The 13,307-nt window shown below is 36.3% G+C and overlaps 1 protein-coding gene across 1 annotated transcript in view; it reads left to right on the top strand.

The window, feature by feature from the left end:
* Positions 1 to 13,307, top strand: part of PTPRM (protein tyrosine phosphatase receptor type M) — a 442,005-nt gene that overhangs the window by 255,545 nt on the left and 173,153 nt on the right. The window contains 2 exon segments of the mRNA XM_030966307.1: positions 10,802 to 11,075; positions 12,207 to 12,243. Of these exon segments, the coding sequence (XP_030822167.1) occupies positions 10,802 to 11,075; positions 12,207 to 12,243 (311 nt within the window).

Raw genomic sequence — 13,307 nt, 5'->3', positions numbered from 1 at the left:
CATGTTCACCACCAGAAGACCTTAGAATAGTGGCTTTGTGGACTATTTTGTAGAATAAATAATCTCACAATCTCTCTGTGGTTTGCATTAATTTTAAAGGCAAGTTGTGAGATGAGCATAAAGAAAGTAGGAGGCATCCCTGTTTTGTACTGCTTGGTAATGAAGTCGGTCTCAAAGCCCTGGAGGATCTAAGCTTTAGGTTAGTTCAGTTTAGACCAGCATCATTGAAGTTAGTGATATTGCTGCTTGGGTTTAAAAGAGCATAAACCCATGTGGAGTGAGATCAATAGTATCTGGTTCCTAGAGGGACTGAGTCATTACTCAGTAGGAAATAAACTTTTCACTGGTTAAATGAAGAAAGGGAGTACTCCTTGTCTTCTGTGCGCTATATTACATGTCCAAGATTAGAATTAAACTTTCTGACTCATAAATAAGTTAAAGCTTACACCTGACTTTTTTCCTGGTTTCCTAAGAAAAGAAGTCTTAAGTATCATCCTGTTCATCTGCCTGTATGTTCCTTCCTTCCCTCATTAATAGAGGACCTCTTGGAAATTTTCAAGCAATAGTTTGAATGTTGCACAAACAGTGAGTTTCTCACATACTTTGGCATCTCTGTGAAAGACCCAGATTGGCATCTGGAGAGTTAGGCTGTGTTAGAGTATGAGTTAGTTCATTTCATGTGGGCCATCAGCAGAGAGCTACAATTCTCATACCAGCAGGCCAGGATGGAGCCCAGAAGCAGCCACAGCATGTGTCTCCTCTTTCCCAGCCAGTGTTTGGGAGATACTAAAAGGAGCTGAGCATATTGAAGGTGGGAGCTGGGTATCACAAATGACATGTGGAATAGAGATGGGATTACAACATTCTGGATTTCTTTCAGTAAAACCTGTAGTGTCTTAATCTATTTATAAGGCTTTGATGCATCTTCTGTTTCACATGTCCTTTAAAAAACACAGTACCTGCTCAATGTAAATGGCATGTTTTTGTCCCTTAAACATGAAAGAGTGATCAGCAGAGATGTTTTGTTGCTGCCAAAAAGATAATGGTGACATACTTACCAAAAATATTATGAGGTTACATTTACCAGAGTTATTTATGGAAGAAGTCAAGTGTCAATTGGCAGAGCAATTTAAAAAAACGTTCAGTAGATCACAGTGAGTGTAAAGAGATCTTGTAGGCAGTCATTCTTGGATAACCATCCCCCCCCCCAATCTTAAGAAAGTACGTAATAAGATTTTTCATCTCATATGAAATAAATTAATTTCATAAATTATGCACAATTTGTTTGTAAAAGGTATTTGATTTTGTAATATAGCTATGAAATAAAAAATCTTTTGCAAACACTGTGTGTAATTTATAAAAAGGTAGCTGGGTGTAAGTTGTTAAAAATGCTTTGTTTAAAGTGTATCTATATTAGGGAGATTTCATTTTTATTTTATCTTTCCTACTACTGGTTTTTATTTTCACTTCTTATTTACCAAACAAGATGATGCATGTCAAGCTGTTTTCAGTACATCATCTGTTATTTTCTTCTTTTCTTCTCTGCATTTCTGCCTTGTGTAAACTTTTGTATTCTTGAATATTTCAAATCTTTTCCTAGTTTTGTTTTGTCTCTTTCTCTTTTCATATGCACAATTACTTGTCTGCAATATTTCTTGCTTTTCTGTGAAAAAAAACCCAACAAATTAAACCAAACAAAAACAAACAAACAAACAAACAAAACCACAAACCAAAAACCAAACAACCCCCAGCCAAACAAAAAAGCCCAAAAAACACCCAAGGGGGAAAAAAACCACCACCACCAAAATACATTGCCAGGAGCCCCTCTTAGTTTGTCACTTGCAACTGTATTTAGCAGATTGATCTCATTGATACTGTATGGGGCACATTAGGGGAGTTCTGTAGTCAAAGATGTCCTGTCCTTTTCTTGTCCAGCATTTAATAGCTGAAATAAATGATGAATATAGAGCTAAATTCTCTCTTGTCCCATATTACTTACACCTGTAGAAAACTGCTTTGAACTCCTTGTGAAACAGTACTATTTTAAGCAGGTTTAATTTTATTTACATTTTGTACTCACTTTGTATTGTGTTGGTCTACAGACTGCGTACAAAATTTATATATTTTCTTGACATTTTTGAATTTGAAGAAAAAGCAGCCAAGTACATAAATCTGTATTAAGTATGGAGAGTACAAGCCACTGTGAAGTTATAAGTGTTTCAGAAAAAGTATGTTTCTGATCGTGGGGGGGCGGTGTGGCCTGCAATATTTTAGAACATTTAATATTTTCAACAGAAGAAACAATAATTAAAAACTTCCCCCACAAAATAGCAAAGAGGTGGCTTGTAGAGGAAAAAGAAAGGTAGAATGACGTGGTTATTTCTATGTATGCAGAATTACTAAGACATGTCTCATCAGATGGATCGTATCAGTATAGGGCAGTATTCAGCCCTTGGGAGAATAGGGCTGGGGAAACTGATGATGAAGGAATTTCAGCTGTAGCAATGTACATAACAGTTGTGAAAACATAGTTGCATCCTGTCATTTTTGTCATCCTGTTTGTGGTAATTATGGCAGTCGCTCTTGTAGGCCAGTGCAGTAACAACACTGCCAAGTCCTAGTTGGGCACCAGTATTTAAATAATTACAAATAATTAACCACGCAGTGGTATAACCAGGGAGAAAAAAAGTACAATTTCATCAATATTTCATCAAGGTTATGGGGGGTTGGGAGGGTTGAGAGAGCAGTTTTGATTCCCTTGCCAGTTCACAATAACAACAGAGCAGTCTCTTGTGCCACAAATATTGTTGGCGTTATGTCTAACCACCACTTATATACTTGTTGGGCAAATGGGTCTTATAAATTTTAATATGCTGTTTCAATAGTAAACTAATACTTCTTTTGAACAAGTGTGGGTTAGCATATGTATTGAATTTATTGATTTTTTGCAAAGGATGGATGGGACAAAGTTAAAACTGCAGTCCATCAGCAGGCTATATGTTGTAAAACCAAGTACAGATTATCTACTGCCACAATCTTTATTTTCCTGCTAAATAACAAAGTATTACAAACTTAAATTCTTGTAAGATTTTTCACTCTTTCTCTCCCCTTCTCTACTAACAAAACAAAACTGTATTTTGGATTGTCATTTGTGATGACTGAATCTAAAGGCAGAAACATTTCAGAAAGGTTTCACGAAAGGTGTTATGGTTTCCTGCAGTTATGAGGCTGAAGATGGGCACTCTTAGCTGGACACTCTCTGTCCCTGACAAGTGTGCTTAGATTCTCTAAAACAATGAATCTCTGCGTTAGGAAATAAAACAAAAAGTTAAACACACAGTGTCATCAGGACTAGGTGACACCCATCTGGCCCCTGGAAAGTGGAAGGAGCATGCATCGCTGTCTCCTTTTCCTTGCAGATTTTCTTCATGCGATTTTCTGAGCCAAAGCTCTGATGTGTCCCTTAAATCCTAGGGAGTCCAGATTTGCAAAAGAGAAATGTATTTTTTCTTCTGCATCTGGAAAAAAGAATTTGAATGTGTTGTGAACTTATGGTGGCCATTAAATTACTGTTTTCAGAGCCTATCTCTTCTGCAATTGAGATTCTATGTAGCAAATGTTTTCCTTCTCAAGGGAATTGGACCTGTTGTCATATCCTTCCCTGGTGACTGTCCTTAGAGGAAAGAACAAGCAAAATATCTTTAACTTCCAGTGACATAATGCTTTCAATTTGAAAAATTGTCAGGATTTCCTGTATAAAACCGTAGGAATGCTAAGGAGAGGTTTGCTTGGATGTATTTTCCCCAGAAAATCTCCTTTGTAAATGCTGACTTTTAAGTCTTTGAGACCATCCATACAAAAGAGTTGGGCAGTCACAAAGAAGCTTTGGAGTTTTACATTAAAAACCAGATACTGTTCCCCAGTGGACTTGGGTCTGTGAAGATAAAGCTTATTACGACACCTGAGAGTTTACATTTGGCACTATCTCCAGGGACTGAACCTAAGCTGTCTTATCTCCTCCTTTACAGCCGTTTAGGTATTTCTGCTGTGATTGATCTGAGAAATAGGGCTCCTTGCATGACAATGGAGGTGTTGTATAATATTAGTCTCTCTTATGTTCATGACAGGTCTGATTCCAAAAGATTCCTTGAATTTTATTTTTTCCCCCATGGGCTGAAAATTTCAGGTGCCAGTAATAGTATTTCCTGAGAATTTAGAAAGGCCATGCCTTGGAGAATCTAACCAGACTTATCTCTTGACCTGCAAAGCTAGTAAATAAGGGCAGATGTAAAAGTAGAATCATTCCATTCAAGTTTGAACAAGCTGGTAGCACAAAGTATTTTATTTACTTAGCATCTTTTCTGCATTTGTGAGGCAACAACTGTGCCTCATAGTTGGAAACCTTCCAAAAAATGGTGAAGCTTTTGTTTACATGGAACCTCCTAGCTTCAAGTAAAGATGCAAACCAAAAGTTAAAAGGATTTAAGATTCTCTTCACTCCAAAAAGCTATAAGGATTTAAGATTCCCTTTGCTCAGCCAAAAAACCAGGAAATACACTTCTAACACTAGTATGTCAAATGCTTAAATGGGAACCATTGCAAGAATTTTGATGATTATGTGTTGCGTGAATATTACTTGCGGCATTGCCTAAATCGCTCCCCCCCATATAAATTACATATTAACTTAAGATTTTAAAAATACTTGTTGACATTGTTGTGGGTACAGTAACATCAATTTAGAGGTTTTGCTCAGTCTGCTTGTTTTTCTTCACCCTAAGTTCTATATTTTCATATCTGAACATTATGTTCCTACAAGAGATTTTTTTTAAGCTTCTTCACCTTTTTTTAAAAGCTATAGTGAGCAATGCTGTATTTTGCATAAAGCCCAGAAAATATCTGATATCCCAAATAAAACATCCCTGAAATAGAGGTGTCTACCTTAAACAGCCTTCTCCATCATTAGTAGGTGCACTCATTTGTCCTGCTGCTAATCAAAAACTCCCTGGTCTTACTTTTAGTCCACAGCTGAACCATGCGTGCTTCCCCTTTGATAAAATATGCAAGGTGGTCACAGGGACAGTGGTCAGCAGGACAGGACTGCTATTCAGCTGGTTCTCTGGCATTGAATCCGTTCTGGAAATGACTGCACACAGAGTATATTTTATTCACTGTATATTAGGTGTTGCTAGAACTCCTCACCCACTGGCAAAGCCTGTGTAGCTGTGATGATGAGACACCTGATAAATAAGGGGTTGTTCATCACCTTTGTTTAATCCACTTATAATAAATAAGGCTTTTGCACAGTAGGAGGAGAGTTAGTGGCAATTTCTTGTAGCCTTTTTCTATTTGCCTGCTAACCATAAATTATTAATTCCTGTCCTTTAAAGAGTAATTTCCCTCTTTCATTTCAAGGTGCATTACATGTGTGTAATTACATATAATTTCTAGAACTGTAAAATTTGAAGTTACGGGATGAATTACAAGAATCTAGTGCATTATAAGGGCATGGAGAAATAGATATGTATCTCCAGTGCTAATCCATATAAATATGATATGACCGTGTCAGAGACAGCTGATGACAGAGCTGAAATTATGTTGCATATTACACAGAAAAAACTGTCCAAAGGCTGTATTCTTTTCAAGAAGCAATATTAGGCAATAAAATTGCATAACACATGACAATCAAAGATATATGAAGTTTTAGATACAAAGCATGAAAAAAACAACTGATACATTTTAAAAATCTTAATGGCAGTACGATAGAAGAATTTGCAGGGTCTACAGATTTCCCCCCCTACAAACTGTGGGGACTCTTATGGTTTGAGCAATCAGGTTCTTCATGGACTTAGAGCTGTGATAATGGGGTGGGATTTGGGTTTCTTAATTTTGCCCTCTATTGGAACTGGTATTTTAGCAGAAAAATACAGTAAAGTGATTCTAGCATGCAGATAAATAGGGCTGTGGGAATAACTGAAATAATGGTCAATATGTAGATTAAGGGTTATTCTGTTTTTTTACTCTATAAGCATTAAGACAAAGTAAGCATGCAAGTCAAAATACAGAAATAGATCTACAAAAGTACTGGTTTTCTATATTTCTAATAAAGCATGAACTTACAGCAGTGAGCAGAAAACTTCAAAGTAGTCTCAAGAGTGTTACCACGACAGTCTGCAAAGGTAGCCCAATAGTTTACACAGCTTATTAGGGCACTCCTAGTGGACCTTAAGAGCTTTGCAGGCTTTGTAGATTTCTTAAGGGAAAAAAAAATCAAGGATAATAATTTGAAGAGATTTTAAACAATTGAAGCAGGATTGAGAAAGTTTCTTATTCTTACTTTACAACTGGATTTCTGAGGCCCATAATAGTTGATTGACTTGCTAGGATGACACACAGCAGCTGTATTGAGACTAGTAAATAAATTCAGATAGTCTTTGTCTATATTCAGTTCCTTAGGCCATCTCCCTTCTGTGAAATTAATTCTAAAAATTTCTTTAATGCTTCAGTTATATAAAACATCAAGACTGTTTTAGAGAGACAAATAATAGAGCTGACAGTTTGATAATGAAGTAATCAAGCTTGTTTTCCCTTTGTTTGCAATTTGGAATTACTTTGGAATTAGGTGTAATTATAGATTAATAAGTTTCAATAAATGCCTAGATTGTACATGTTAAGTATGTACATGTACATACTCCTATATGAAGACTTCTGAAGTCTATGTTTGCATCCAATAGGTCCTTCTTGGAAAGTTATTCTGTAACTTTGAATGAGATTTTGATTAATTAAAATTTAATTTACAGCATTCCAGTAATGTGGAGTAATGTCCTGATTCAGGAGGTTACCAAAACCCATCATTTCATGGAGTTAAGACTACATATATACTTAAGTCTTCTTTGAAGTTGTCTTTTGTTTAAGTACTCTGAGCATGTTTTATTACCATGCTAATACGTTTTCTTTCTGCTTTCATGTCTCTTTTTAGCTCTGAAAAAAAGTTAGTGTATTTATCAGACATTGACACACCATTCCAATTTAAGCAATCCAAATTCAATAAATATCTGAGAGACCTGCTATGTTTAATTTCTTACAATAATTAAAATATAGTGTTCAGATCTGTATCTTTGCATAATCATTTAAATTTGGAACTGGTTTGGAATTGTTAGAATAAAAAGCACTGTAAAAATAATGTAATTTTTTTTATTTTCCCATACACCTTTTTAATCCCCAAATTTGAAGCATTTGAATCCTAGGTTAAAAATAACTGTCATGTGTTCCTTTCCCAATGCAGCAACGAACTATTTATTTATAAAAATAAATTTTGAATTTAATTTCCAAGGCATTGAAATTCTTTAACAGAACTGTGTAACATGAATTGTACTTAAATTACATTTCTTTGCTTCTGGAAAATCAGTCTAAATGCTGCTGATAAGTGATATGCTTTTGGCACATTTCACTGTAGTGTAGGACTTGTTTTCTCGATTACAGGTAAGAAGACTTTATTCTCTGAAATGTAGAGGTGTGGAAAAGGAATAATTCAACTTCAAACAAGCCAGAAATCTGACTAATATGTAAGAGTAGTAGAGTCGTGGCACGTGCTAGCTCAATTCGCTGGGCTTGAACCCTTTTCAGAGTAGGCAGTCCAGCTGTTACATATTAAAGAAAGTAATATTAATTGTAAGACCTAGAGAAAGCTTTTGGATTATAATTGTAATTGGGGTAATTTTGTAAAAATCATTAGCAAGATGATCTCATTTGTGCAAATGTAAAAAGTATCACTGGTAAAATTCTGTCAGGTTTCCATTGATCCAGGTGCTCATAATGTGTTAATTTACATCAGAGAAACAGCAGTGTGTGGAAATTGGCCAGCAGATAGGATTTAGTTATTTTTCATTAGCACTTGGACTTTGATGAAGGGGAACAGAAAAGAGTTGTTTGACCTTTCAGTGCTTAAATTATTAAAGAGCAAATAGATTTGAGGTCTAGATGCTTGCAAATCTAATTTGTCTTGTGGAGTAAGGATTAAAAGACATTTTGAGTTTGAAATTGCTCCAGTCAACTTCTTTCTTTAAAGTATCTGAAAATGAGTAGATGGCAGGCATCTAAAAGGTTTACAAGGAGTAGTGCATGTAATATAAATAAATACGGATTTACCACAGGAAAAGGAGCATTTTAATGACAGATTTGTTTCTAAAATGTCTACTGTCTTTAGCTTTAATCACTGCGTGAAAAATTAAGAGAATCCTCATTTCAGTACTGAAACAAGTCATACTATCTTGTCTGGTCTGGAGTCCCTCTTATATTCAGGCGTGCTGCAAGGGGAAGTAACTGAGTTTGCTATCCATCATGCTTAGGGAAACTGCTGGATTCTTATATTTGCTGTAGTATTAGGCAAGCATATCCAGCTCCACTATCTTGCAAGAATGAATGCTTACATCACCTTCTGCATTTTTTTCCAATACTCCATTTAAGTTTGCAAATGGTATTTATTGTAGATTAATATTGCAAATTAATAGTTAGAGGAGGCAACATGCTGTCTTCCAAGTAGCTTGGAGTCCCAGTTCTAAGAAACTCTGTTTTGTTCTAGAAAATCAATTGTGAAAATCATGTCAAAAATTTATTTGTAAGAAAAAAACCAAGATTTTATTGTAGATATTCTCTGGCTAGGTTTTTTACAAATCAGTTCCCACAGGATCAAAGAAACATTGCTGTGGATTGACCTTAATTTACTACTCAGCATGGAATTAATCAACTAATGAAAATGTTTCTGCTTGATATGAAGCAGAATATCTCTTGTTGCACAGAGCTGCAAAATGTACAAGCAGAGGCCTTCAAGTGAACCCTCAAGACATTCCTCTGTCCCTGGCTGTACTAAATTTATGCATGGTTAGATTTCTGCGTGAAGCTCAGCATTAAATTAAAGCATTTAAATTTGAGTGTCTGCTTTTAGATGTCTACATGTGAGCTGAGTATTTAGTTATTATAATCAATGAAATCTGAGAAGCAATTAGGTTGACCCATAAGTGGACACTTTCTTTCTGCTCATGTCTCTTGGAACTGTAGATGTGTAGACATCTTCATGAAGGCAGATAGGTTTAAATGTGTTAACATTGAGCTAAAGCTCCACCATATTGAAAGTCTAAATCAGGCAGAAGGAAAGGTGCATTCCCAGTGTTAACTTTGTGGGCATTTTTTGTGAGCATAGAAGTACAGTATCTCCTACTGGAGATGCTAGATCTTAAAAATACAGTCAACAAGGTCTGTGGCACATGATCAATAAGTCTGGTAAAAAAACAGTAAGATGGTCAAAAAAATTGGCATTTTCTACCCCTTGGTGATATTTGACTGTAACGACTCTGCAGACCTTAAATGTTGGTGTCCTAGAATCATGGAATAGTTTGGGTTGGAAGGGACCTTAAAGATCATCTGGTCTGATCCCCTAATCTGGTCAATGGATGCCTTCCCCTCCAGGTTGCTTAAAGCACCATCCCTCCTGTCATTGGACAGTTCATCCCTTTATTTCTAAACCAGGTTTGCCTCTAGAAGGGAAGTAGCCACAGCTGTGCAGGGATATGACTAAGCCAATAAACCCTGTTTGGTCCAGACTGAGATGGTCCTGCAGAAGCTCAGCCGATGTGTCCCTGTACTTCGGACAGAATCTTCTGTAAACATAATTCTCTAACTACAGATGACAGAACAGTTACACATTAGAAAACTGTGGATATTTCATCGTTAAGAAGCTTTCTATGCAGAGTTTCCTGGTTTTTATGAACTGTCAACTTGAAAGATCATAAAGTGTTACTGGATGTAGATGATACACAAAAATGTGGACACATTGCCACTTTGACATCAGTTATCTAGTCTGACTTGTTTACTGGGATTCAAGATTCCAGGAGACAAATACTGATTAAGAATCACTGGTCCCCAGTGAAGCAATAAACTTGTAAGCCAGTCCTCTTTAGAGACATGGACTTCCCACATCACGAATTTAAAAGCCCTGACTCAGTCTTTTACAGCAACTGCAAGGGTATAATGATTACACTGTTTGCATATACAGCAGAAATTGCAATTTCTTTGTTCCTGTTTGAATGTCCATAGCACCTTTACAGTGGAGAGGGATGGACTGTTCTCTGTAGGTCCCAGTACAGCAGAGACTGCAAGTGCAAACTGACTTGCTTTGCAGAATGCAGAAACTGAAAAATATGGTTATCTATGAGATGTGTGAAAGTGCTTTGCTGAGTGATAATAGTGTTATCAAAAAGTGTTTTATTCTTGCTCAGCAATAGTCAATATGCCACTGAAGTTTTGCTTTGTGCTTTTATAAATACTTATAATGTCAGCAGTTAAGCAAATACTGGTCCCTATGTCTCTGTAATTTATGTCTTCATTTTTATCTTAATACTAATTTAATTTCATTTAGGTAAGATAACAGGTTAGAGAAAGGACTCTATAGCTTTATGCTTGCTTTGGTGAACAAAATAATACTTAATTTCACATTTTAGCACTGATTAAACACAATTTTTCTGAACCAGAATTTGAACAGGAAAATGTGCTGTGCATTCACTTGTGTGAAAAGCTGTGGTGTGTATGGCTATTTTTGTCTTTCCAGAACAAAATTAAGTTGAAAACATGAATCTATTCCACAAATTTATACACCTGAATATTAAAATGTATTTCTTTCCTGTTCTTTACTTTTAACAGGTTTTTTTTCCAATAAATACTGTACACTGTTATGGTTTTAGGATGGTTTGACTGCCCAAGTTTTAAAATAACCACTGTTTCTTTTGTTCTTTCCTTTCTACACTCCTAGTGTCTATCAAATCGTTGTTGAGGAAGAGCGCCCACGGAGGACCAAAAAGACAACTGAAATCCTGAAGTGCTACCCAGTGCCCATTCATTTCCAGAATGCCTCACTCCTGAATTCCCAGTACTACTTTGCTGCAGAGATTCCAGCCAATGGTTTACTAGCTGCTCAACCTTTTACTATTGGAGATAACAAAACCTACAGTGGTTTCTGGAATACTCCTCTTCTTCCTCATAAGAGCTACAGCATCTATTTTCAAGCTGCTAGCAGAGCCAATGGGGTAGGTCTTGCAACAGGCGCGATTTTATACAGTGTTTGTGTGTAAATAAATGATTGGCATCAACTAGCAGGATGCCCAATTTAGTTGCTAATGAGAAAATGAAGTAACCGTGAAATCTAACACACTGAGTTTAAAAAATAGCAGTTTTCCTAACATAATATTGCTTAATGATTAAAGGTTAGAGGAAAGAGGAGGGGAAAACCACATGTTCTGTCAGTAGTGAGCAGGCAAAGTAGTATGTTACCATTCTGTCTTATTAGCTAAAAGCTGTCCAGTGACTGTGTTTGACTGGCTTTTTTTCTTCCTTTTTGGTTTTTTCCTTGCTTTGAACAAGAAAACGTTGTGATTTCTTTCGTTACATTTAAGCCAAACACAATTGTGGGTTTTAGCACATCTGTCTTGGCATGTCCGGTCCTGTTACCTTCGTTTGTAACATCTTGATCTCCCTTTTTCTCATTTGGTTGTCCTGATTGAATTAGAAATCACTTTTTTTTTTTTGGTCCCTTTCTGCAAACAAAGTAAAAGGAAAACGAAGTAGATGGAACTGAAATGAAAAGTGTGTAAAAGGATCCTCACAGATCATGTTTCATCAGACTAATTCTTCCTGGAATTGTTTTTCATTTCCTGGACAGACCAACCCAGAGCCCTTCAATTCTTGATAAGCTTTGGCTGTCTGTGCTGACAGCCTGGAAATGTTTTCTGCCAGAAACCATAATGCTCCCTCATTCACAGTGCACTGACGGTGCACAAATGTGAAACACCATTGATTATTTTTTCTTCCTAAAGTTGTCTAACATGATGCCTCAAACTATACTTTGTGTAAAAAAAGGAAATATTTCCCAAGGTCATTATGTTGCCAGTTAAAAAGCTGAACACTTGCCTGTGCTCCTGTGAATATCTTTCACATTTTCTACTTTTAGATGAATCTTCAGTGAAATGTTTACGTACCATACCCAAGCAGTGCTTGTCCATATTAAGAAAGCACTTTGGAGTTAGCTAATAAGCAGTTAAATATGGAATGAGGCACATTCTGCTTTGACATTTTATCAGTACTTTTAAGAATAGGATAATGGATGACTTTCTCTGTCTAGAAACACAAGATGTGACCTTTTTCCTCTTTGTTTGACACAGGAAACTAAAATCGACTGCGTCAGGGTAGCCACAAAAGGTATGTTTGGGTTATGTCATGTATTCTGTACTTCAGCTTGTTGACCTTCCCCTCACATGGTGTTTGGAAACTTCCAGAAGTGTTTATATTGCTGAAACAGATCACTAAACATATTATAGAATTTTCATAGAATCATTTGCATCCTTAGCTGAGATTTAGGAAATTTGCTTGTTTGTTTGTTTGTTTGTAATCATAAATTTATTAATTACTTCTGGTTGTCTGCTTGAACACAGGGCTTTTAAAATATATTCTCTGGGTTTTTATATGATCTCATTTACATACATATATATATGTATTTATATAGTAGAGTTGTAAAATTGCCAGTTGCAGAGTACATACTGGCTGCTTATACATCTGTAGTGAAAAATTGCCCCTTACTTGTAAGCAATTACCTTAACTTAATTGCTGTATAAAAGAGAAGTGGAGATACCATGTTCTTCATTTTAATGAGACAGATCAGCTATATTTACTCATCTGTCAGCAGATGATACTGCCATTTGTGAGACAAATATGTATAATTGAGACAGTACTGGCTATAGGTTTTGTCTCCAAACAGGGAAACATAAACACATTGCTGATCTATTTATCTTTGGGGGCTAGATCTATCTGTGATTATCTTTGTAGTCTCACCTTTTTAGTACCTTTAGCTGGTGGCAACTTAAAAGCCTGAGAAAGAAGTGATGGAATAGTATAGTTGACTTGGAGATGGTAGTAGAGGAACAGGAAAGAACATGCTGCTCTGAGTGGGAACAGGTAGTACCACCTGGCAGTTTGGGCACCTGGCAAGAGCATGAAACAAAAATTGCTTCATCCCTATACCACTGCACCTTGTAGGAGATCATGCTTGTTTCTAGTGACTCTCCCTAATGGAAGACATTCCACCATGATTTCCTTTACCTGTAGACTTCTCAATTTCATCACTACCTCTAAGTCTAAAAGTAACAGAAATGTTAGCATGAAGTTACTCCTGTTGAAATTTTGTGTACTCCCTAATTTGACAAATATATTTTCGTGCCTGTTTGAACTGATTCCTGGCTGCTTCTCTTTTCCAAACCAAAGGAAGT

The sequence above is a fragment of the Camarhynchus parvulus genome, chromosome 2 (assembly GCF_901933205.1).
Source record: "Camarhynchus parvulus chromosome 2, STF_HiC, whole genome shotgun sequence".
Taxonomy (NCBI): Eukaryota; Metazoa; Chordata; class Aves; order Passeriformes; family Thraupidae; genus Camarhynchus; species Camarhynchus parvulus.
This window is presented reverse-complemented; position numbering and strand designations above follow the sequence as displayed.